General features: G+C 39.0%; 1 protein-coding gene across 3 annotated transcripts in view; it reads left to right on the top strand.

Moving 5' to 3' along the window:
* The window catches only part of LOC138751598 (cyclic AMP-responsive element-binding protein 5-like), a 422,160-nt gene that overhangs the window by 266,902 nt on the left and 127,459 nt on the right, over positions 1-27,799 (top strand). For all 3 annotated transcript variants that reach the window (XM_069914109.1, XM_069914110.1, XM_069914111.1), the window contains one exon: positions 7,458-7,608. In XM_069914109.1, the coding sequence (XP_069770210.1) occupies positions 7,458-7,608 (151 nt within the window). The remainder of the gene's footprint in view (positions 1-7,457; positions 7,609-27,799) is intronic.

Raw genomic sequence — 27,799 nt, 5'->3', positions numbered from 1 at the left:
GTTGGAAAGTGGCAGGGAAGTTTGATCACAGGCTTCTTTGAGGGTCTTGTGGAGGATGATAGGGTGGGGAGTGGGTGGAGGGGATGGGGAAAAAAATGTTTCAGTATACTTCTCAGTAGTGTTGGGAGATCATCTTTCCCATTAAGATTTCCTTACTCTGAATAAAATCAGCTGACAGCTGCAGCTTTTAAATCAGGTACCCTGTACATCTCCTTGGTGGGACAATTAGAATCCAGAACATTAACTAGCATAACAAAGTGGTGGATTCAAAGGCAAAAGGTTGAGGTGACACTCCTGGTAGCTATCATTTAAAGTTACCTACCTTCTTCTATCTGAAGTGGGCGATTGGCTTAGAGTTTCAGCACCCAATGTTGGAAAAAGGTTTTGCATTATTTTTGGTCCTTCTTGTTTCAGGTTGAGAAGCATATGATAAAATAGTAGTGATGTGGAGGTTTTGGGTTAGAAAGCCAAGGATCTGGATCGCAATCCAGAGACTAAGGATTCAGATTCCACTGGTTTGAGATTTTGAAGCTGTTTAAAAAAAAAACAAAAAAAAGAAACTAATATCTATCAATAACAGTTCAGGTCAAGTCAAGTTGCGTTTATTTGTTGTTCTTCCCATAATCCTTGCAGTGCACACTGAAAACGAGATTGTGTTTCTCTGGATCGTGGAGCTGGTTAGCTACATGAATAAATTACCTCACAAACATTTTTATAAATAACATATCACTTATTAAATATCATGTTACATATGGTTAGCCCCCTGTCCCCGGAGCTCAGAAACCTCATGGCTTGGGGGGAAAAAGCTGTCAAATTGTTCTTTGTATTTTAATTCTAAACTGATTGACCTCAGTTACATAAACCACTATTTCAAGACCCGTTCACTAATTTCTCATAGGAAGCAGGGATGGGTAATCAACGTTGGCCTTTCCTTTTTTCCAAGAATAAATATTTAGAATTTACTGTTGTTGATGAATTGATATCAGATATAAATGCCTTGACAAATGGAAGTTACACACATCTGCTTAAATGAAGTCAGATCATCAGGGATTGGTTGTGACTGTTGCAATTTTATGCTTCGAGATCACTTACTACTTGATCAAATTTTTAAAGGGACATATGGTAATTTCCACGAAACTGCATCTGTTTCATGAGTTCTATATTTATCCAGCACTGTTACTTTAAAGGTCTCCTCCCATTGTTCTGTTGCTTTAAAGTGTGATAGATTTTTTTTCTTTCTCAATCTTTTCATTAAACATATTATAGTAAACAATATCTGAGGAGAATGGAATACAGAATCAAATAATGAAACAGAAACATCAATATATTGCAATACATAATACAATGTAAAACAATATAACATATTGAACAATATTATCCCTTTCTCCTCAATTTGGAACATTCAAAAAAGAGAAAAAAAATTATTAAAACTCCATCTGACCTACCAAAATAAACAAAAAAGAAAAAAAAAGACTGGGCAGCCTAAGCTGAGAGTTCACTACATCAGTTTAATGCAAACTATTTATCTGGTCCATGCCAATAAAAAAAGTAACATAAATTCAAAACAGTCTGGAAGGTGAAACCAAAATATAACCATATATCAATTACAACACGGAAACAGGCCAATGTGGCCCTTCTAGTCCGCACTGATCCAAGTACCCTCCTCTAATCCCACTTACCAGGACTCTGCCCATATCCCTCCATCCCCCTCCCATCCATATACTTATCCAACTCTTTCTTAAATGACAAAATTGACCCTGTCTTCACCACCTTCCACAGAGTTTAACTCGTATGAAAATAGTTTATAAAATGATGCCAGGTATCAAAAGTGCAACTTCTAATTTTTTTTTCTTTCAATTTAAATAGAATGGCTCTTCTGGCGAACAATGTAGTAAAGGCTACAACTCACTGTGCAGTTGTGGGAACTCAGCCCATCTCTGAACCTATATCCAAAAATAGCAGTTAATGGATTAGGTTGCAATCTAATGCCCTGTATAAATGACAAAGTCTTGAAAATATCTGTCCAACACTTCTCCAATACAGAACAAATCCTAAACATATGTGTTCATGTGGCCACTTGTGATTTACGTCTATCACATATAGGACTAACATTAGGAAAGATATGGGCCTATTTATCTTTCAACATATGAACCCAATGTACCACTTTAAATTGAATCAATGCATGTCAAGCACATAATGAAGAGGTATTAACCATTCCAAAAATCTTTCCCAAAGTTCCTATTCCCAAGCTCCTCTAATTTTATCATCAGAGATCAATTGCAATTTAAAAAAATTATTATAAATATTACCTATTAAACCCTTTTGGGAAGGATTCAAATGAAAAAGAATATAATCCAAATCAGGTTGATATGATATAGGAAAGGTATGTAATGTCTTATTCAAAAAATTTCCAACTTGGAAATATCTAAAAAAATGTGGCCTAGGTATATTATATGTGTTAGATATTATATCAAAAGACATTACACATCCATCTATAAACAAATCTGATAAATGAACAATTCCTTTGCTTTTCCAAACAGAAAAGGGTTAATTAATTATAGACAACGAGGAAAAAATGTTAAGATAAATGGTACTAGATAAACTAAAATTATTTCAATAAAAAAAATTTGCAAAATTGAAACCAAATCTGTAATGTATGTTTAGGTATTGTGTTAAAGGTATATCTACTAATTTTAGAATTTGTAAAAGGAAGAGCAGCTCCCAATAGGAAGCTAATAAATACCTCTTTACAGATTTCAATTCCAAATCTGTCCAATGAGGGCATTTTGGTTTGTCAGAATAATATACCCAAAAAATAATATATTGAATATTAACTGCCCAATAATAAAATCTAAGATTAGGTAAATCCACACCACCATCTTTCTTTAATTTCTGCAAATGAAATTTACTCAACCTAGCATTCTTATTATTCAACATATAAAAGGAAATTTTGGGGTCAATTTTATCAAAAATTGATTTAGAAGTAAAAACTGGAACTGCTTGCAATATATACAAAAATTTGGGTAAAGTTATCATCTTGATAGCATTTATGCAACCTATTAAAGTATGGCAATGGAGACCATCTAGAAAGTGTTTGTTTCACATAGTCAATCAAAGGGAGAAAATTAAATTTGTATAAATCTTTAATTTTTTTTAGTGATCTTAACCCAAAGAAATGTAAAATGTTCTTTAACCACTCTAAAATTTATATGCTTATAGATAGGTACCTGCTTATTCATTGAAAATAGTTCAGTCTTGTGGAGATTCATTTTATATCCTGAAAAAATACTGAATTGGGAAAGCAAAGGCGCCATTGAAGAAATAGATTTCTCAGGATCTGAAATGAATACTAAAAGATTATCTGCATATAAAAACACCTTAGGAATTGTTTCTCCTCTGTTAATACCCTGAATATCACTGGAGTCATGAAGTGCTATTGCTAAAGGCTGCAAGGCTTGGTTAAATACTAAAGGACTTAATGGAAAATCCTGTCTGGCTCCTCAAAACATTTTTTTTAAAAAGAGGATTTTTGATTATTATTAATTACACCAGAAACAGGAGCATGATAATCAAATTAATCCATGAAATAAAACCAGGACCAAAATTTAATCTTTCCAAGCCTCGAACAGTTATTTCCATTCTACTCTCTTGAAAGCCTTTTCTGCATCTAACAATTCTATACATTCTGGAATTTTAGTTGATGGAGAGTATATAATATTCATTAACCTACGGATATTAAAATGTGAATAACAATTCTTTATAAATCTTGTTTGTCCATGGAAATTATCTGAAGAAGAATGGTTTCCAATCTAAAAAGTAAAATCTTAAAAAGAACTTTGCAATCAACATTCAACAATGATACTGGTCTGTAGGAAGCACCAACTAAATTTCCACTCACATACCATGGGAAGGAAAGGTTGAGAATCACTGCTCTAGACCCAATTGTCACTGAAATATTTTACTTTAGAAAAATTGTTACTGGCCCATTTCCTTTGGAGTTATGAAACTGTGCACTTAACGAGTCAATTAGGTATGATTGAAACAATGGTTTTAAAACTTTTTTCTTTCCACCCACATACCACCTTAAGCAATCCCTTACTAAACACAGAGCACCGATGGTGTAGAGAATATTTAAAGTGAATGGAAAGAAAAAGGTTGAGAATTACTGCACTAAAGGGTCCTTATCTTTCTTAGGAATTAACAAAATTGATGCTTCATAAAATGTCCACGGCAAAGTTCCAAGGGATACAAAATTGTTAAACAGCCTACACTACCAAGGCATTAGCATGTTAGCAAAATATTTTAAAAACTCACTAGTATAACACTCCAGACTGAGAGTTTTGCTGGATTGAAGAGAGGAAAGAGCTTTTCTTTCAAAAAATGCAATAGATCTTTTAAGATCATCTTTCAATACATGTTCTCCAATCCAGGCAACATCCTGGTAAATCTCCTTAAGATTCAAGATTCAATTTATTGTAATAGTAATAAAATAAAGTAGTGTCCTATTACATAAAATTCCTTTTTGCCTGCTGCAACGCACACAGATTTTCCACCAGCATAAATTGCCTAGGTGCCTCTTACATTTCTTACAGTCAGAGAAAGAGAAGCAAAAGAGAGTATCCCCCCTCCCCCCTCAGAGTCACTGAGTGTCCGTAGATTTGTCTCCAGCACTTCTGCAGCCTCCGCGGCCTCCCAGAGTCCAGTCCAAACCACTGGCAACCCGAGCTAAAGATCCGAACCTCCGTCATGGTCAGGGACTCTTTGGTGCCCTCAGCACCTCTTCTCATCTCGGTTCTGATACCTGGTACCCCTCCGGCCATTTCGAGCCAGTCTGCAGCATTACGTGAGTCTCCCAATAGCAGTCTCCAGCAGTGTACAGCCTCCGTGGGTTCCTCGCTTTAAGTAACTAGCAGCCAGCTGCAGAGCCCCCTCACTGGTCCTCCACCATGGTCATTATCCCCGCAGGTCATCTCTTGTGCTTCTCCCTCTCGGACGGGGGTTGGTCTTCCCATTTTCCGGGGTCTTGCTCCAGTTCTTTGCAGCCCCTTGTGGCTGCTGCTGATTAATAAGGTGTCACCATCTTGGGGGCAGACCCCAAGGTTGCAGGATCTCAAATAAACCCACCGTTGGCTCCCTCAATGGGCTATTCAAAGCCCATGCAGAGCAGAGGGGAGCCAACTGGGTTGGTGGATCCCATGGGAGCACTCCATCTCTGCTCCCTCACTCCCTGTGGGTCCGCACCAGTGGCAGCGCTGCCACTGCAGTGGCTTCAGCAGCACCGCCATCTTCGTTGTCCTCTGTATCTTCTCCAAAGTTTCCACATCCTTTCTCTAATGAGGTGACCAGAAGTAACTGTGGGGCAACCAGAGTTTTAAGGAGCTTTAATATTATCTCACTGCTTCTGAACTCAATCCCCAACTAATGAAGGCCAACATGCTGTACTCCTTCTTAACCACCCTATCAACTTGTGCAGCAACCTTGAGGGATCTGTGAACTTGGACCACAAGACCCTTCTCTTACTCCACACTGCCATTAACCACGTACTCTGTCTTCAAGGGCACCACTTTACATTTTTTTCATGTTGAACTTTATCTGCCACTTCTCTGGCCAATTCTGCATCCTGTATAATCAATTGTACCTCCTATACTATCCACAGCACTTCAGATCTTATTGACCTACAACTCCACTTCCTCATTCAAGTCGTTTGTAAAAATCATCAAGAGCAGGGGTTCCAGAACAGATACCTGTGGAACACCATTAGTTACTGACCTTCAGGCACCAGGCACCAGGCACCGCACACTTCACCTACTACCACCCTCCCTTGCCATCTTTAGTCAAATCAATTCCAAATTTGCACAGTCATGTTTCCATGGATTTCATGTCTTGTAACTTTCTGTATGAGCCTACCACGGGGATTAAAATGCATAACTTTCAAATCCGGGAGCAACTTAGGTTGGGTGGAAAGATGACTGGCAATTTCAGCTCCATAGATGCCTCACCAGGCCTAACAGGTTAACAAGGAGACCATGAAGAATGAGAAATAAGCAGCCACACTTCCACGAGATGTTAAGGCATGTAGGCATATTTCTGGGGAGGGGAACGTAGAAAAGACAGGTGGCTCTCCTTAGAAATGTTGGGATAAAATTACATGTAATGATGCGCACCAGGCTACAAACAAAGCCTGAGGAGAACTTTAATATTCCTTCTGTGACTTTATAAGAATTGTTTTTGAAAGTCCACAAATTTGTAGAGTTAATTAATTGCTGGTGATAGCTATGTTTATGTTCCCTGACTCGCAAGTAAACACAGGAGTACAATGGAAGTATGATACTGGGCTGATTGTTGTATGTGAAACCTGTCGGAGATATCACTTTAGTGAATTTATAACCATTAGAGATACATACTGTTGAACTGTTATGTGCAGTTTTTATTGAATGTTTATAACTGGAACAATTAGAAAATGAGTAGATTTATGTTCTGTTGAATTTATGGCTGTTGAGAGAGAGAGAGAATTTGCAAATAATTTACTTTTGTAATTTTGTCTTGGTTGGTATTGGGTAAAATACTTAGCTGCTTATTTTTGTTAGAGGTTTGTTACAATTATGAGGAGAAACAGTGTACCTCTAAGACCTATGTGTTTCATAAATACACAATGTGTTTCATGTGGTTTGATATATTGTTGAATCAACCACTGCTGTTAGTTCAATGTTGTTTGCCATCTACAAAGCATGTTTGATTAGATACTCTGTCCTTGTTGCTTGCCTGACTAAAGAGCAATATAAATATACTACTGTGGCAGGATGAAGTGTGTTACACTCTGAAGGAAGAGAAATGCTGAAGTTGAAAGAGACAGAAAGATTAATGACCACAGTAGTGGGGGTGGGAAGATGAAAGCAAAACCGCCATTGATGAAGGGAAAGCTAAATGGAGTTGCACAAAGTACTTGCAGAGGCTTGTTGAGCTTCTGGCTCCTGTCACTGCCAGGTTTTGTAGCTTCTAGGATTTTTATTTTGTGCACAAATTGAATTTTTATTATTTTCTTTTACAACACTGGAGAACTCGTAGCCATGATCCAAAACGTCCCAGAACCAGCAGCCAGTTAGCCAGTGCTCTGTCCCTTCAGTAGATGTGCAGGAGTACTGAATGCTAAATCAGACTCCCAAACTCACTGTGTGATCTCGATCTATATGTATCGACAAAGCTTCCTTCTGATTTGTGGCAGGATTGGCCTTGACGAATACTGCCGTAAGATAGCCCATACCTCCATATGCATTTTTTATATGTTCTCTTTATTTAAAGTCTTTAACCCTGTTCGTTCCCACTCATCTTTTGTTGTCTAAGTTAGAGTGTAAGAGTACACCATTGAGGCAATTGTACTTTGATTAGATTCTTCTCATGGGCTATTCTGTTTTCTAAGCTTATTTTCTGATATACTTAAACTGTGTTTATTCCATCAGGCCCGTCCCAGGATCTCTATCTTCGCTGCTCCATCTTCAAAACAGACAAAAGCAACCCATGCCAGGGTCCATGCCAGGGTCCATGCCAGGGTCCATGCCTGGCAGCCTTCCCAATTCCACAATGCCAGGATCTTCTGCAGTACTGATGACAGTAAGTGATTTTTCTGCTCTAAATATTGTAGTCACATTACCATCCAATGCAGGACCATGACAAGGAACACATGGCTGAAAGCAATGTTAACATTTCAACTTTAATGTAAGTTCTCTCTCATTGGACTCCAGAGTGGTGCAGCCTAACAAGGCAACAAGAGTCTGCAGATGCTGGAATGTGGAGCAAAAAACAAACTGCTGAAGGAATCTGTGATCATGCAGCATCTGTGAAGGGAGACAGATGGTTGACATTTTAGGTTTAAGTCCCTGCATCACTCCTGAGAGTGCATCATTATAAAGAAGTCAGAGGTTGGCAGGATGGAAGTGGGTGAGTAAGGGTTTGATGGGCAGATGTGGGCAGGTGGGGGTGGGTGAGTGACTGGTGTGGACCGCATCCAGTGAGAGAGGCCGATCAGGAGAGAGAAAAAATAGGGGCAGACGAAGCCAGATGAGTGAGTGAAGGGTGAAGGTGGAGAGAGAGGTCAGAAAGTGATAAGTGGAGATAAAAGAGGCTGCAGATGTTGGAATCTGTTAAGTATGGAATATGATTGGGGGAATTAGATGAGGAAAGGATGATGGGTGAATGGAACCAGATGAGGGAGGAAAACAAAATCAGATGGCAAGAAGCTGGAAGGAAGGGTTTGAAAAGGAGAAATTTGGAGGGGAATGTGGGAGAAGCTGGTTGGATCAGAAGAAAGAAAGGATGAGATACCTGAAAGTGGAAAAATCAATGCTCTGGCAGAAGGTAAAGTAATGGAGAAGGCCGGGCTCAGAAAGATTGTTGTGCGAAGGAGCATTGAAATGGCATCAACCAGGAGTTCTATAGGACCACTACAGACAAAAGTGCAGGTATAATGCAAAATGGTTGTCTTGTCCATGCTTGGTCTTGCTGATATGGAGGAGGCCACATCAGGTTCTATGATCTTATTGAATGGCAATGCAGGTTTGACATGCCAGATGGTCTACTCCTGCTCCTTTTTCTTATATTCTCATGTAATTAATTGGATGATTAGGGAATCATTGGTGAGTGGGTTGACTGAGGTTGAGAGAGATTGTAGGAGATAGTAGGTTTGGGTATCTGTACCTTGGTTATATGATAAACAATTAAAGAATAATATAAAATTTTCCCCATGGGGTTGCTGGCTGCAGCTACTGGAAACCAAAAATTTAACCAGAGAATGTTGTCAATTGGCCAGACAGCACATGTGGGGAAAAAAAACAGAAATTACATTTCAAATTGATGATGTTCCATTAAAACCCCATTGACATGAAACGGTAACCCTTCCTGTACTTCTCTCTCACTTGATGCTACCTGACCCACTGACTCTTGCAGCCTTTTCTTTGTAATTTTAGTGCCCAGTCATGGTAATTTCTGAGACAAGCTAGTCACTATTTCCCCTTTTACAGGAGGGCCACTACCTGTTGGTGCCACCCATACCTTTTGTCCGGCATTCTCTAGTTCGGGAGTGGGAGGCAATGATTGTTTTTCCTCTGGAATAGGCTGTAGTACAGAAGTGTGAAGAAGTCGGTGGAAAGGTGTACCTCCTTTTAAAGGGCAATGATTCAAATTGTCCACTGCCTGCTGCAGCACATGGCACCATCCCTTCAGGGTCCCCAGTGGTGTTAACAAACGAATTTGTTCCTTCAGTAAGCCGTTCATTCGTTCAACTAACCCGCAGCCTGCGGGTAATAAGGAATATGGTGAACCCATAAGAAACCCAATCACAGATTGCCTTCCTGGAGAAGTGCGAGCCATTATCAGACTGAATCTCCTATGGAATATCATAACGAGAAATTAAATGGTTTAGTCCTTGGATAGTGCTAGCTTGGTCAGCTGTCATAGTGGGAAAAGCAAAAACCAGGCTTAAAAAGGTGTCAACCATTTCTAGGACATAACATTTACCTATACAGTCTGGCATGGGGCCTATGTAATCAATTTGCCAGACCGCTGAGCGAGCTCCCCGTCTTATTTGGCCATGCGGACCAGGAGGAACGGTGCAGGACTTCACAAGCTGGCATGCTGGGCATGTAAGCTCGACCATGCAGATATCATCCTGATGGACGGGTAAGGCATGTGTACAGGCCCACATAACTGATCCCTTCTACCCCAAATGGCCACTCTGTTCGTGTACCCATCGATTGTACCTGTAGAGGGGTAGGCCAGAGAGAATAAGCAGGGGTTTGGGTATCTTCCCCTGGGTCCGCTTGGGAGACCGGGGTATCTATCCCTTCAATCTCTACCCTTACATCATCCCCCCTTCCGTCTGTTTGTGAAGTCTGCTGCCTTACTGGGCGGGCGTGAACAGCAGGTGGAGAGGGCAGTATGTTAGGCACATGCTGAGGAGTATCTGCATTATTACCATTGTCATCATTCCAGATATTCCCGTCCCATTCATCAATTACATCAGGATCGTCGCCATTCCTTATCATGGCACGAATACGATATGGATCGGGTTCTACTCCATGCCTTTCCTTATCTGCACAGAGCTGCTGCCAGAGTTTAATATTACAGCAGATCGTTTGGACATGCTTATCCTCCCATTGTTTGGGTTGGTCCTGACTGGTGCAAACAATCTCGCTCATCATGGAACAGTGTTGTCTCAGGGCTTCTAGCTCCTCCTCTAGTTGCTCTCTCTTGTGCTGAGATTCTACTTCTCTTTGAACTGATTTTGCTTCACACTGAATGGAGTGGCGTAAGACTGTGGCCTGCAGCCAAAAACCGTCCATCAGTGTCCCCTTTTTACCAAGAAATTTACTTTCTCGAAGGAGAGTGGCAGCCCGCTCTCCCAGAGGTGCACTCGATGGGTATAACTTCTCATCACAACTAATGGGTGGTCCCAACAAAGACAGGATATTGGCCAACATGACAAACCCATCATCTCTGGAAGTCCATCCCGGAATCAAGATCTGCTCGGGGCTCATCTCTTTCTTTCAGTGAAACATCGTGAGACCAATCCTGCTCGTAGCGCCAATTGTCCTGGGTAAACTTGTACCTTTGTTCGTTTTAGATTGGTCACAGTGTTTGAGCAACCGAAAGAAAATAGACACACACACCGAGAGCAGTTCAGTTTATACAAATGTTTATTACAAATTCAAAAGCTGATTTCAAACTACATTATGCTAGCCCTTCCCAACTATACTTATCAACATCTGGACTGGTCCCAACTGCCGAAGCGAGGCAACGACCGCACACTTGTAGTAGGTTGTCGGGGTGCCGTTAGCAGCTTCTCCACCTCCACCGACCGAGACGTTGGCTGGACTCTAGAGTTCTTCTTGCTGAGAGATGTTGCCACCTCTCGGAGAGTCTCAAACTTCAGCAGCGGAACCATGGCTTATATACCCAAAAACTGCTTACCCAAGCACCTATTCCCAGCACAGTAAGAAAGATAAGCGAGCAAGCTAGCATGCCTAGGCTTCTATTGAATAACATCATTTTCAGCTTATCACTTTGAATACAATGGTTCTCAGCCTTGCAGAAGCAAAAACTGCAAAATTAAAAATAAAACACGATTTAAATCTTCCATTACACCATGCAGTGCTCCAAAGGTTGCTTTGGACAATTGAAAATATGTATGTGATAGAAAAGAATCCAGAAATGTTGGTAAGACATTTCACTTTCACAATGGTAAATGGTTCTTCAGAATTCTCTCCAATCGGAGGAGTCACATGATAGAGTAGTGGCCGGTAGGAAAATACCAGCCCTCTCCAGAAAAAAAAGAAAAAAGTGAGGAAAAAGCAAAGCCAAAGACACAAATCACAACAAATAAAAAATAAAGGTGTGGAGGAAATGGCACCTAAGAAAGAAAAGCCAAAAATAACGGGAAGAAAAGAAAGAAAGACACCGGAAGAGAAAGGTGCACGAAAAAGCAGTGACCCACAGTGGAAAGAGGAGCCCACTCCCCGAGGTTAGTGGAGACCCCGCAGGGTCGCGACCCACTAACCGCAGGACTGCAAAAATGGCTCATGGAGCCAAACAGAGGTGCACAATGTGCACAACAAAGACAACACCGACGGGAGGGGGGACCAGCTGTGGAGTGAAACTCCACAGCACAAACAGCTGAGAAAGACCCAACAACAGGGCTCCCAGCAGGAAGATAAAGAAAGTAACGGGAACGGGAGGGGTGAGAATGAAAAAAGGAAACTAGAGACACAACAGAAGAAGAGGACCAACATCAAGACAACATGGAAAAAAATACCCAACAAACTGAGACAAGCAGCTCAACAAGAAAGTCAGAAGAGACACAGATACAATGAAGAGAAATAGAAGACACAAACCCAAGAGCAGACACAGAAGAAGAAGAAGGAGAACACCAAGCTCTGCACAGAGGAATAGGAGGTAAAATGAATGGACAGTACATAGATAAAAAAATTTTTCAAGAACAAATGAAAACATTAAAAGAATGGCTGACACTAGAATTTAGTGAAGTAAAAAGAAAAGTGAAAAGTACAGAAAAAAGTGAGTAGAATAGAGCTGGTCATAACAGATGTAGGAAAAAGATTAGAAAATGTGGAAGAATGTATAATGGCGGTAGATTATGGAAGTGAACGACTTAATAAGAAAATTAGAAGAAAATGATAAAAAAGTTAAAGAAACACAGGAGTTATTAGGTCAGAAGATGGATATAATGGAAAACTATAGTAGGCAAAACAATATAAAGATTGTGGGCCTTAAGGAAGATGAAGAAGGCAAAGATATGAAAGAATTTATAAAAGAATGGATCCCAAAGGTCCTGGGACAGCCAGAAATGCAGGAAGGAATGGAAATAGAAAGAACACACAGAACATTAGCCCTGAAACCACAGTCGCAACAAAAGCCAAGATCTGTTTTAGTAAAATACCTGAGATATACGACAAGAGAAAATATATTGGAGAAGGCAATTAATAAAATGAGAGAAGACAAAAAAGCCACTGGAATACAAAGGTCAATTTTTTTTTCTACCCAGACATAAGTTTTGAGCTCCTGAAGAATAGGAAGGAGTTTAATGCAGCAAAATTGATCCTATGGAAGAAAGGCTATAAATTTATGTTAAGATATCCAACGGTGCTTAAAATAGTTATCCCGGGGCAGAAAAACAGACTGTTCTCTGATCTGGAGAAAGCACGAGAATTTGCAGAACGCCTGCAAGACAGAAAGAGGGATGAAGAGATGTAACAAGAACAAAGAATGACGACAAGCTGCATATAAAGAAGTAAAAATAATGTATAAGAAAGAACTAAAGGAGGGAAGAAAAGGGAAATAAGGGAGAAGGGGAAACAAAGAGGAGGGGGTTAAAAAAAATTAATAATAAATAAAACATAAAAAGAAAAAGAGAAGAACATTAATGTTGTAATGTGAAGATAAAAGTCTTTTCTGGAGGGGGTTGGGTGGGAAAGAATAACAGTCACTGCGAAATCAGTTGATACTTGCTAACGGGTTTGCAGTCTGAATGGAGAAGGGAGTTGTGGTTGCCCAGCAAGGGACAAGGGGTGACTCAGAGAGTGGTGGGGACACTTGGGGTTAAGCGAATTTTAGATGTGGGAGTGGTTGAAGTATTTTATGTTTTAGAAGTGTTGCCATACAGTGCACTCAAAAAAAGAAAGCTGAGAAATGGAAATGGGGAAAAGGTGGTGGTGAGGAAGCAGAATTGAGATGTAAACAAAGTATGAAATGGCCATATTGAACTATATCACTATAAATATTAATGGAATATATAACCAAATTCAAAGGAAGAGGCTATTAAATTTACTGAAAAAAGAAAAAATTGATATAGCATTCGTGCAGGATCGCATCTAACTGAAGTGGAACACAAGAAATTAAGGAGAGATTGGGTAGGGCATATAGCGCCAGCATCATATAATTTAAAAGCCAGAGGTGTAGCTATATTAATCAACAAAAATGTACCAATCAAAATAGAGGAGGAAATAATAGATCCAGCAGGGAGGTATGTAATGATAAAATGTCAGATATATTCAGAATTTTGGAATTTGCTCAATATATATGCACCTAATGAAAAGGATCAAAAGTTTATGCAAGATATCTTTTTGAAGATTGTAGATACGCAGGGGAATATATTGATAGGAGGGGACTTTAACCTTAATTTGGATTCAAAGATGGATAAAACTGGACAAAAGACTAGCAGAAAGAACAAAGTAGACAAATTTATGGTTAAATCAATGCAAGAAATGCAACTTATGGACATATGGAGGAGACAACACCCAAAGGAGAAGGAATATTCATATTACTCGAATAGACATAAAACATACTCAAGGATTGACCTGTTCCTGTTGTCAGCCTATATCCAAGGGAGAGTTAGGAAAATAGAATATAAAGCTAGATTGTTATCAGATCACTCACCCCTGTTATTAGCAATAGAGCTGGAGGACATCCCACCAAGAACATATAGATAGAGATTAAACTCCATGCTACTTAAAAGGCAGGATTTTAGAGAATTCATTGAGCACCAAATTAAAATGTACTTTGAAATAAATAAGGAATCAGTGAAAGATAAATTTATATTATGGGATGCAATGACAGCCTTCATCAGAGGGCAGATAATAAGTTATGTAACTAAGATGAAGAAGGACTACAATCGGGAAAAAGAACAGCTGGAAAGGGAAATAGTAAGTACAGAAAAAGAACTAGCAACAAGGGAAGATACAACAAAAAGAAGAGAATTGGCCAACAAAAAAAATAAAATGTGAAACACTACAAATGAATAAGGTGGAGAAGAACATAATGAAGACAAAGCAGAAGTATTATGAGCTAGGAGAAAAAAACACACAAAATACTAGCTTGGCAGCTTAAAACAGAACAAGCTGAAAGAACGGTATTGGCATCAAGGAAAAAGGACAAACAAATTACATATAACCCAACAGAGATCAATGAAAACTTCAAGGAATTCTACGAGCAATTATACCAAACTGAGAACGAAGGAAAAGAAGACAAAATAGATGAGTTACTAGCTAAAATTGAACTACTGAAATTGCAAGAAGAGGAGCAAAACAAATTGATAAAATCATTTGAAATAGAGGAAATACAGGATGTATTAAAAAAGCTACCGAACAATAAAATGCCTGGAGAGGACAGACTCCCAATAGAATTCTATAAAACATTTAAAGACTTATTAATTCCTCCTCTCCTGGAAGTAATGAACCAGATTGAAGAAACACAAAACATGCCAGATTCATGTAAAACAGCAATAATTACAGTAATACCAAAGATGGGGAAAGATCAATTAACACTAGCATCGTATAGACCAATATCTCTACTTAACTCAGATTATAAGATAATAGCAAAACTATTAGCAAACAGATTGGCTGACTGTGTACCAAAAATAGTAAAACTAGATCAAACTGGATTTATTAAGAAAAGACAAACAATGGACAATATCTGTAAGTTCATTAACTTAATCCATGCAGTACAAGGAAATAAGACGCCAACAGTGGCGGTTGCTTTAGACGCAGAGAAAGCCTTTGACAGGGTAGAATGGAATTATTTATTCAAAGTACTACAGAGGTTCAACCTACCAGAGAAATATATTAATTGGATTAATGCATTATATAAGGGACCATTGGCGAAGGTGACAGTAAATGGATATATATCAAACCATTTTAAATTAAGCAGGTCAACAAGGCAGGGATGTCCAGTATCTCCTTCACTGTTTGCTTTAGCTATAGAACACTTGGCAGAACTGATAAGAACAGAAAATAAAATAAAAGGGATAAAAATTAAAGAGAAGAAATATAAAATCAGTTAATTTGCAGATGATGTCATAGTATACTTAACAGAACCAGAATTATCAATAAAAGAAGTACATAAGAAATTGAAGGAATATGGAGAAGTATCGGGGTACATGATCCACACAAATAAAAGTGAAGCGATGCCAATGAATAATGCAGATTTCACAAAGTTTAAGAAAGAATCACCATTTAAATGGCAAACACAAGCAATCCGATACCTAGGTATACAACTAGATAATAACCTAGGCCATCTATACAAATTAAATTATCAGCCATTAATGAAGAAATTACAAGATGACTTAGAACATTGAATAGGAAGGGTAAATTGCATTAAAATCAATATCTTCACAAGGATACAATACCTATTTCAATCATTACCAATTTCCTTAACAGAAAAATTCGTCAAGGAGCTAAACAAAATAATAAGGAAATGCTTATGGAAAGGGGGGGAAACCGAGGATAGCGCTAGATAAATTAACATAATGGTAAAAACAAGGGGGCTTACAGCTACCAAACTTTAATAATTATTATAGAGCACCACAATTAAGATATCTATCAGATTTTTATCAAACAAGGGAAAAACCAGATTGGACCAGATTAGAGCTAGATAAAATAGGGGAGAAGGTACCAGAACATATACTTTATAAGTGGGATGAAAAACTGGTGCAACATAGAAGTTCACCAGTACTGCACCATCTGCTCAACATTTGGAAGAAGATTCATGAAGAATGGAACAAAACAAATTACCAACTACCAAAATTATTATTGACGCAAAATCAACTAATCCCTTTCACAATAGATAACCTTTCCTTTAGATGGGAGGGAAAAGGGATCAAAAGAATAGAAAATTGTTTTTTGGGAAATAATTTATTATCTTTTGAACAAATGAAGTACAAATATGGTATAACTCATGGTACAATGTTTGCATACCACCAACTGAAAATCTACTTAAAGGACAAATTGGGAAGCAGGCTGAGGTTACCAGAAGGAAGCAGCTTTGAATATGTGATAACAGACACAATGATAATTAAAAGATTTATAACAAACATGTTCATCAAGTTGCAAGAGAAAGAGAATGATGAAATAAGCTGTAAACCCAAACAAAAGTGGGAACAAGATCTAAACATAAAGATAAAAAATGAAAAATGGGAAAAGCTATGCTCTGGAATAAACATGAGGTTCCGCATGATACATTATAATTGGTTACACAGGCTATATATCATGCCCCAAAAGTTAAATAATTGGGACCGAACAGTATCAGATAGATGTTTTCTCTGTAAGAAGGAAACGGGAACAACAGTACATGCAATTTGGGCATGTGAGAAAGTGGAAAAGTTTTGGGAAGATCTAAATCAGGTATTAAATAAAATCACAAAAAGCAACATTCCAAAAAATCCAGAGATCTTTCTTCGAAGTAATATAAGAAGTAAAGAACTAGGCTTCAAATTGGATGAAGCACAAAAAAGATTTATTATGATAGCCTTAGCTGTAGCAAAAAATGTATAATGTCAACCTGGAAATCAGAAGAGAGCCTGAAAGTACAGCAATGGTACACAGAAATGAATAAATGTATTCCACTTGAAAAAATATCATATAATTTAAAAAATAAAGTCACAGTATTCGAACAAATTTGGGAACTGTACATAGAACACAACAGAGAGGGCCTACCCCCTAAAATGATAGAATGAGAAGAAGACGAAATGAACTGACCCAGTGTGTAAAAGTAGATTACACAATTTTCTTGTTTATTTTTATTGTGTGATGACATTGTTTAATGGGTTTATTGTATTGTGTATGTTGAATGTTTAGTAGGTAGGGAGGGGGGTGGGAAAGAGGGAGGGAAGGGAGGGGGAAAAGGGGGAGAAGATGACACTGTATATTCAAGAGGGAAATGTTTGTGTGTATTTTGGTTAACATGCTTCATAGTGTGAAAAATAAAAAAGTTAAAAATAAAATAATTCTCTCCAATCTAATTTGTAAGCCATGCATTGAAGGTGCTGCCTCTGAGGTTCTGTGGTCCTCTAAGATCTGCTTTTGGAACTGGCAGAACCTTGGCGAAGCCCAAGAAGTATTGTCTCAAAATAGCAGCCAGCTAAGATACAAACCTGGCCACAGAAAGATGGAATATTTCACAAGCAGAAAGTGACAATTCCACACACTAGAAATTCTAAATAAAATCTGTGCTGGAATTGCACAGTGGGTGAATCATCATCTGTAAAGATCAAGCAGACTTCAACATTTTGGGGCTTTTTCCATCATTAGAAATTTTAAAATAGTCCTCTGATAGATTATTTAATAATTGAAATATTGGATCTTTGGCATCTCTGGGTTTGTTGTGTTCAAGTGCTCACTGTGTTGCAGCTCACTAAGGTAAATAACATTATGAAAGGAAATTCTGGATGCAACTACATGTTGTACAACCATTGTTCAGTAGGTTTCAGTTATGGGCCCACCACTGTAAATTTCACTGTACCCAACCTTCTGCTCTTCTACTATTGTTAGGTTGGTGCTGAAGTCAGTCCAAAAGGAGTTTATGAGAGTGATCCCATGGATGAGAGCACTAATGTATGAGGTGCATTTGATGTCTCTAGGATTGTATTCGCTAGTGTTCAGAATAATGAGTGGAAATCGCATTGCAACTTATTGAACATTAAAAGGGCTAGATGCAATGGGCATGGAGAAGATGTTTCTTGTAGTGGGCAAGTCCAGGACCAAAGGGACCCACTTCGGAATAAAAGGATGTCCCTTTCAAACAAAGATGAGAAATTTCTTCAGCCAGAGTGTGGTGAATCTGTGGAATTCATTGCCACAGTCCCCCGTGAAGACAAAGTCAGTGGTATATTTATAGGGGAGGTTGATGGGTTCTTGACTATTTAGGCCCTAAATTATAAGGTGTCAAATGTTATGGAGAGAAAGCAGGAGAATGGGGTTGAGAAGAAAAATACATCAGCCATGATTCAAATGGTGGAACAGATTCAATGGGCTGAATGATCTAATTTTTCTCCTATGTCTTATGGTCATCAGCTCTGTGCCTATTCAGATCATTAAAGCTGGTGATTTCATTTCAAGCTGGGACAGTGGCTAGAGGGGACCAGCAGGAAACGAGAATGCATTGAGCTGGACAATCTAATCTGGACATAGTGTTGGTTTAATATTCAGACAAGTAGCCAGAGGTGGGGAGTTGGTTAGAAAGCCAATACTTAGCCAAGTAACTCAGGTGGGGATGTCACTTGCAACCCAGAATTGGGTAAATGTACGGTCACCAAAAAATATTAAAAGGAAACATACCACATGGTGTACAAAATAAGTAAACATTTACTCACATTTGTATGTTTAACATTTTTAAAAAGTCAGTTGTCAACAAACATTAAATTAGATTGCAGTTGACTATTTATAAATGGGAAAATATGTAATTAATTTATTCTTTTCTTGGACATTTTCCTCTCAAATCTAAACCCCACCCTTTAAACCAAATTTTAATCTCTACATACCCATTACAAATATTTCTAATTTCTCTATTTTTTTTGTCCTCTTCCAGAGACTTGACAATATTATTCCCTCTTAGGAAGACCTCCATATGTTCCATGTACAAGGCACATTTATGAAACCCCCACTCTCTGCTTGACACTTACTCACGCAAACAGCATATCCTATACTTGTTTGATAGGCAAAGGACAGGAAAGATAAAATAGGAAAAGTTAGGTTCGGCAGTGAAAGTAAAAAATCAAAAAGAGCAAGGAGGGTGAAAAAAGCAAATCTGAAGGCTTTATATCTTAATGCAAGAACCATTCGGAACAAGGTAGATGAATTGGCTGTGGAAATTGAGACAAATACGATTTGATTGGGATTACAGAAACATGGCTGCAAGATAGGCAAGCCTGGGAACTTAACATCCCGGGGTATACAATATTTAGGAGGGATTGGCAAGAAAGAAAAGGGGATGGGGTAGCAGTGATGGTGAAAGAAGGGACCGACATGATTGAAAGGAAGGATATTAACTCGGAAGATGTGGTATCTATACGGGTAGAACTGAGGAATAGCAAGGGGCAGAAAACATTAGTGGGGGTGATATATAGGCCTCCAAATAGTAATGTAGAGGTGAGGGAAGGCATAAAAAGAGAAATTAGAGAAGCGCGCAATAAGGGAACAGCTGTCATCATAGGAGACTTTAATTTACATATAGATTGGTCTAGCCAAATTAGTAAAAATACTGAGGAGGAGAAATTCCTTGAATGTTTACGGGACAGTTATCTAGACTAATATGTCGAGGAACCAACTAAGGAGCAGGCTATTTTAGACTGGGTATTATGTAATAAAAAGAGGTTTATCAGCAATCTTGTTGTACCTTTGGGTAGGAGCGATCACAATATGATCGAATTCTCACTCGACATGCAGAGTGAAGAAATTAAAACCGAGACTAAAGTCCTGAATTTAAATAAAGGGAATTATGATGGTATGAGACGGGAGTTGAGTAAGATTGATTGGGTGGTGTTTATGAGGGATTGACAGTGGATAGACAATGGAAAGCATTCAAAATCTAATGGAAGAATTGCAGAAATCGTTTATACCGGTTTGGCATAAAAATAAACCAAAAAAGGTGACTCAACCGTGGATAACAAGGGAAATTAGAGACAGCATTAGGTCCAAAGAGAGAGCATATCAATTGGCCAAAAAAAGTACCAAATCAGAAGACTGGGAGCAGTTCAAGATGCAGCAAAGGAGTACAAAGGGATTAATCAAGAGGGCAAAAATAAATTACGAAAGTAAGCTTGCGGCAAACATAAAAACCAACTGCAAAAGCTTTTATAGATATGTCAAGAGGAAAAGATTGGTGAAATCCAGAGTAGGTCCCTTGCAGTCAGAATCAGGGGAATATATAATGGTGAATAAGGAAATAGCAGACCAATTTAATTCTTTCTTTAGTTCCATTTTCACAAGAGAGGATACAAATAACCTCCCAAGGATGTTGGGAAACATAAAGACTAATGCAAGGGAGAAGCTGAAAGAAATCAGTATCTCTAAGGACATGGTCTTGGGGAAATTGATGGGATTGAAGGCAGATAAATCCCAAGGGCCTGATAATCTACATCCTAGGGTACTTAAGGAAGTGGACATTCAGATAGCAGATGCTTTAAGAATTATTTTCCAGAACTCGATAGACTCAGGATCAGTACCCATGGATTGGAGGGTAGCTAATGTTACCCCACTATTTAAAAAGGGGGGTAGAGAAAAAGCGGGGAATTATAGGATGGTAAGCCTTACATCAGTAGTGGGCAAAATGATGGAATCCATTATTAGGGATGTAATATCGGAGCATATGACTAGCAGAGAAGGGATCAGACAGAGTCAACGTGGATTTACAAAAGGTAAATCGTGCTTGACAAATCTATTGGAATTCTTTGACATGATGACAGGTAAAATAGATGGGGGAGAGCCAGTGGATGTGGTGTATCTGGATTTCCAAAAGACCTTCGATAAGGTCCCACATAAACAACTGGCATGCAAAATCAAGGCTCATGGGATTGGGGGCAAGGTTTTGATGTGGATTGAGAACTGGCTGGCAGATAGAAGACAGAGTTGGGATAAATGTCTCATTTTCTGAGTGGCACGCGGAGACCAGTGGGGTGCCACAGGGATCTGTACTGGGACCCAAGCTGTTCACAATTTACATTAATGATCTAGATGAGGGGATTGGATGTAGTATCTCCAAATTTGTAGATGAGACTAAGCTAGGAGGGGTTGTGTGCACTGAAGAGGGGGTCAGGATGCTCCAGTATGATTTGGATAAATTGGGGGACTGGGCAGATACATGGCAAATGCACTACAATGTGGATAAATGTGAGGTTATCCACTTTGGTAATAAAAACCGGAGGGCAGATTACTATTTGAATGGCAATAGATTGGGAGATGGGGAAGTGCAGAGAGACCTAGGGGTACTTGTGCACCAGTCACTGAAGGCGAGCATGCAGGTACAGCAGGTGGTTAAAAAGGCAAATGTTATGTTGGCCTTCTTATCAAGAGGATTTGAGTATAGGAATAAGGATACTTTGCTGCAGCTGTACAGAGCCTTGGTGAGACCACACCTGGAGTATTGTGTGCAGTTTTGGTCACCTTATCTAAGGAAGGATGTTCTTGCAATGGAGGGAATGCAAAGGCGATTCACCAGGCTGATACCTGAAATGGCAGGAATAACTTATGAGGAAAGATTGCGCAATTTGGGATTGTACTTGCTGGAGTTTAGAAGATTGAGAAGGGATCTCATAGAGACATATAAAATTCTGGTAGGACTGGACAGAATGGATGCAGAAGGGATGTTTCCAATGGTGGGGGAGTCGAGAACCCGGGGCCATGGTTCGAGGATAATAGGCAAACCATTTAGGACCGAGATGAGGAGGAATTTCTTTCACCACCCTCTGTGGAATTCATTGCCACAGAGAGCAGTAGAGGCAGGTTCATTGAATATATTTAAGAGGGAATTAGATATATTTCTTCAGTATAAGGGAATTAGGGGTTATGGAGAGAAGGCGGGGACGGGGTACTGAACTTTAAGATCAGCCATGATCTCATTGAATGGTGGAGCAGGCTCGAAGGGCTGAATGACCTACTCCTGCTCCTATCTTCTATGCTTCTATGTTTATAACTAATATTGTGCCCGTAGGCACAATTCATCTACAAACAAAATGTGCTTTACTGAACACACTACAAACATAATGGCTGGTAAAATAATATAGCAAAAGTCTGACCATATATTGTACTTAATTCCAAAACCTGCACTCTCATTCATGCATCATTTATTCTCCTTGTACATTTGATAGAGAGGCACCATATAATGTATGATAGTATTCTGGACATGGACATTTTCATAATTTCTTTTCAAATGGCAATTATACATTATTATTCAAACAAATTATTCAACAACAACCATGCACTAAATGTTTCCAAAACTAAGGAGCTGATTGTTGACTTCAGGAAAGGAAAACCAGAGATATACAATCCAGTGATCACTGAGGGAATTAGAGGTGGAGAGGATGAACAGATTTGGGTTCTTGGGAGTCAATATCTTGGAGGATCTTTCCTGGACCCAACACACTAATGGCATTGTGAAGAAAGCACGTCAGCGCCTCTACTTCCTCAGGAGTTTGGTGAGGTTTGGTATGACACCAGAAACTCTAGCAAATTTCTACAGAGGCATGGTGGAAAGTGTGCTGACCGGCTGCATCATGGTCTGGTGTGAGTACACCAATACCCCTGAGCATAAAGCCCTCCAGAAGGTAGTGGACATAGCTCAGGACATAACAGGCAAAACCTTCGCTACTATTGAGTACATCTATGGAGAGCAGCAGTAATCATCAAAGATCAACACCACCCAGCACAGCCCTGTTCTCACTAGGTCTCTTACTTGTGTACTTTAATGATTTTCTTTATTCTCTCTGTTTTGCATCGTCAGTTTATTTACATTTGATATCTGTTTACAATTCTTTTATTTGTTTACATGTTTACGCTGTGTAGTTTATTTTTTGCATTACCAATTAGTGGTAATTCTGCCTTACCCACAGGAAAAAGGAATCTCAGTGTTGTATGTGATGTTATGTATGCACTCTGACAATAAATCTGAAATTTACACATATACATTTTCAGTATTCACAATTGGTATGTGAGACCCTGTGATGTGGACTCTGGCCTTAATTCCTTTTTTGACTTCTTTGGAAGTCTCATTTCTCCTTACTTGCAGATTTTCTGTTCAAAGCATCTTCCCCTTTCACACTAAAGGATTTGTCATCAGCCACAACTCTGACAGTTAAGGACTGATGGCAATTTCCTTGGAGGCACAAAATCTCCTTTGAGATGAGAATTCCTTGGTTATTAATTTGTCTGGAAGAGTGTTTGCTCCTGGTTTTGGTATTTGAATATCACATCTCTCTAACCTTCATGTCTCTCTATCCTTCTTTAAAATTTATAATAAATGACTTCTGAACATCTTCAGTTAATATTTAAAAAGTTCCCGTTTAAATTCTCTCAACTTTGGACTAACCATCAGGCATGAGATTAAGACTCTGAAATTGAGGAGCTGATGCACGAGAATTGTGTTACTGTTAAATCATTCATGCAGTATAACTGATATATTTCAGTATTCTGACTTCACTGAGAGCCAACTTCATATCAACATAAATACTTGTGCAATATAATACAATCATAAACTTCCCGGGAGAAAGACAGGATACCTCTTTATTGATGCAGGAGTGAGAACAGGGCTGTGCTGGGTGGTGTTGATCTTTGATGATTACTGCTGCTCTCCATAGATGTACTCAATAGCAGCGAAGGTTTTGCCTGTTATGTCCACTACCTTCTGGAGGGCTTTATGCTCAGGGTATTGGCTATGTGATTATCTCTGTGCTAAAAATCTTTAAACTAATAAGGGGTTAAGAAGGCATGTTGTGAGTCAAATGCTTAGAATGATGGGGGCAGAATGACTTCAGGGATGTCCATTGACATTAACGGGAAGAGCAAGGGAGGCGGAATGTACAAGCTGCCCATTTACTGTCACCTGTAATCAATCTAATTTCTGATGAAATGTTGCCAACTACAGAACTCTCAGTTCAAATTCTTTACTGCAGTATGTTACCTCTTCCCAAATAGGCTCTACATGTGATTTCAGTTAGTTCTAGAAAAGCAGCAATTCAGCCAGCGTTCTTGATTTTGATCACTATACTTCTGTTGTGCATGTTTGGATTTTAGATGTGTAAAATAATTATCATTGAGTAGCCCTGTTGTCAGGGCTCATTGATGAAAACTAAAACTAAACTCTGGCTGAAAGTCAATTAATTAATTAAAGATTGGAACTGTGGAAGTACTAAAAAGTTTAAGTATTTTCAGAAAGCTTTACTTAAAATGGAGCTTTTAAAACGTACCACAAATAATATTTGCTTCAATAATTTATTTTGTGTTTATCTATGCAGATATTTGACTGTCAGGGTCTGTAACTAAATACTGGCCACCTTCCACCTTCTTGGCAGGACACCATATAGATAACAATTTTTATGGAACTGTTAATGCTTTTTTGGCAACTCAAAGTAATTTGTCAGGTTAAAATATTAGCACATAGGCAGGTGTGGATTCTAGTTTCAAACAATGTTGAACCATGAGCTATATTTTGTATTGCCATTAAATGTGTATATTTTATACTATTTAATAGATCAGTGGTTCTCAACCATTTTATTTTCACTCACACACCACTTTAAATATTCCCTATACCATAGGTGTTCTATGATTAGTAAGGGATTGCTTAAGGTAGTGTGTGGGTGGAAAGAAAAAATTTAAAAACCACTGTTTTAAAATTAATTGTACCTAATTGACTTGTCATGTGCCGGTTTCATAACTCTAAAGGAAATGGGCAAATGACAATTTTTCTCATGCAAAATATTTCAGTAACATTTTGGTCTAGAACAATGGTTCCTAATCTTCCCTTCCCACTCACATACCACCTTAAGTAACCCCTTAATAATCACAGAGCACTAATGGCGTAGAGATTACTTAAAGTGGTATGTGAGTGGAAAGAAAAAAGTTGAGAACCCACTGTAATAGATGTAGTGGGATAAATTTCAATGTTTTTTTGTTGTGTAGAAATGGGAATGGTATTTTCAATAAGTCATTGGAATGTGACATTGTACAGAAAAGTAGAGTATGCCTATTCAGAGGCTTCATTATTTACTAGTTCAGAACAATATCAACAATTGTTTTCGCATATGAAACAATGAAGGAACCACTTCTTACACTCGAAACTTGGTTTAGACTGGGTTTTATTTTGAAAGTGTTTCAACTTCAGAACTATTGACTAATACATTTGATTCACATTAGAGTTTCAGGTCAGCACCCTCTCAATCTTACCTTTATTAGTATTACCCTGCAACAACAACTTGGAATTATGCTCCACTGTGTAACATCAAAAATAAACCAAAATGTGTTTTACAAAGGAGAATGTGGAAGCTAAACCAGAGAAAGAAATGTGGTAAAATTGCAAGCTCTGAGGAAAATAAAAATTGATATGTTTAGCAAAGGTATTGGACATTGTGCAGGTAGAAATTATGGGACTGGGTTGATGCACGGAGCATTGGAGAAAGTCATGGAAATGGAGTGAAGTTAAAATGCACACTTTAAGTTTGAGGAATTGGGGACCAATATTCTTCAGTCATCAGTCATGAAAATATAAGCTATTTCAGTTGAATGCTAGTGTCAGAAGGCTGTCTGGAGAAATTCAGATAAGAGTCCTGCAGAAGTACTAGAGAGGCCACATGCTCAAAATAACGGGAGGAGATAACGTAACAATCTGTATGTTTTACTAGGGCTGAGGGTTTTGAATAGGTTTTTCTAAGAGGGAGGGGATTGTTGATGGGCCTTGGAAGGGAGGTGCATAGCATTTGAGCATTGGGAATAATTTGCCATAATATGAAAGGAAACTATCATGTTGCTAGAAATGTGAAAAAAAATTATCATCCATATTTTATATGGAACAGCTCATTGTCAGTAAAACATAGAACATTCCAACACAGTACAGGCCCTTCACCCCTCAATGTTGTGCTGACCCATATATTCCTTAAGAATAGTAAATCCACTCTACCCAATAATCCTCTATTTTTCTTTCATCCATGTGCCTGTCTAAGAGTCTCTTAAAAGCCCCTAATGTTTCAGCCTCCACCACCATCCCTGGCAAGGCATTCCAGGCATCCACAACTCTCTGTGTAAAAAAAAAACAAATTACCCCTGGTCCCTAAACTTCCCTCCCTTAACTTTGTACATATGTCCTCTGGTGTTTGCCATTCCTGCCCTGGGAAACAGGTGTTGGCTGTCCACCTTATCTATACCTCTCATAATCTTATAGACCTCTATCAAGTTTCCTCTCTTCCTTCTACGATCCAAAGAGAAAAGTCCCAGCTCTATTAACCTTACCTCACAAGACTTGTTGTCAAATCCAGACAATAACCGTAAATCTCCTCTAAACCTTCTCCATAGATTCCACATCCTTCCTATAATGAGGTGACCAGAACTGAACACAATACACTAAGTGTGGTCTTATCATAGATTCGGAGTCAGAATCAGGATTTATTGTCATGAACAAGTCATGAAATTCAGTGTTTTGCAGCAGAATTATAGTGTAAACATTCATATTAGAACCATCTTATGACATGACTATAAAAAAAAATAACTATAATAATGCATCAAAAGTAAGGCCGTGTCTTTGGTTCATTGATCATTCAGGAATCTGATGGCAATGGGTAAGAAGCTGTCCTTGTGCCGCTGAAAGCTCATTTTTAGGCTCCTGTAACTTTTCCCTGATGGTAGCAGAGTGAAGAAGCCATGGCCAGGGTGGTGGGGTCTTTGAGGATAGAGGCTACTTTTTTTAAAGACACTGCCTCATACTGATCTCCTTGGAGTGAAATCTGGAGCCTGTACTGTCGCAGGCCGAGTTAACAACCCTCTGGAGTTTATTCTTGTCCTGAGAGTTGGCCCCTCCCTGCCCGGCAGTGTTGCAACCAGCCACAATCCTCTCCATGGTACATCTGTAGAAGTTTACGTGAGTCTTTGGTGACATACGAAATCTCCTGAGACACCTCACAAAATATAGCCACTGGTGAGCCTTCTTTGTGACTGCATCAATGTGGAGGCTCCAGGACAGATCCTCGGAGATGTTGACACCCAGGAATTTTAAGTTCTTGATCCTCTCCACTACTGAGCCTTCAATGAGGACTGGGTCATGTTTGTCTGACTTCGTCCTGAAGTTCACAATCATTTCCTTGGTTTTGCTGATGTTGAGCGCAAGGTTGTTGTCATTACACCATTCAATGAGCTGATCTCTCTCCCTCCTGTACACTTCCTCATTGCTGTTTGTGATTCTGCCGATTACTGTGGTGTCATCAGCAAACTTGGAGATGACATTGGAATTGTGCCTGACCACACAGTTGTGGGTGCATAATGAGTAGAGCATCCTTGGGGGTACGCCTGTGTCGATGATCAGTGAGGAGGAGACACTGTTTTCAACTTGTACTGACTGTGGCCTTCCGATGAGAAAGTCAAGGATCCAGTTGCAGAGTGGCGTACAAAGGCTTAGAATTTATAGCTTCTTGACCAGCACTGAGGGAATAATGGTATTGAAGGCAAAGCTGTAGTCAATGAAGTGCAGCCATATGTATGAATTACTGTTGTCAAGGTGATCCAGAGCTGAGTGGAGAGGCAGTGATATTGCATCTGCTGTGAAGCGATTCTGACGATAGGTGAATTGCATTGGGCCCAGATCTTTACTTAGGTACATGTTAATTCTGGCTATGACCAGCGTATTGAAGCATTTCATCACAGTACAAGTTAGTGTTCCTGGGCAGTAGTCGTTGAGGCGGCCCATACTACTCTTCTTGAGTACCAGGATGATAGATTCCTTTTTGAACCTCTAACTGCCACAATGAGAGATTGAAAATGTCTATGAA

The sequence above is a fragment of the Narcine bancroftii genome, chromosome 1, assembly GCF_036971445.1.
Source record: "Narcine bancroftii isolate sNarBan1 chromosome 1, sNarBan1.hap1, whole genome shotgun sequence".
Taxonomy (NCBI): Eukaryota; Metazoa; Chordata; class Chondrichthyes; order Torpediniformes; family Narcinidae; genus Narcine; species Narcine bancroftii.
The sequence above is the reverse complement of the archived record's forward strand: the minus strand, read 5'-3'. Positions and strand labels throughout refer to the sequence as shown.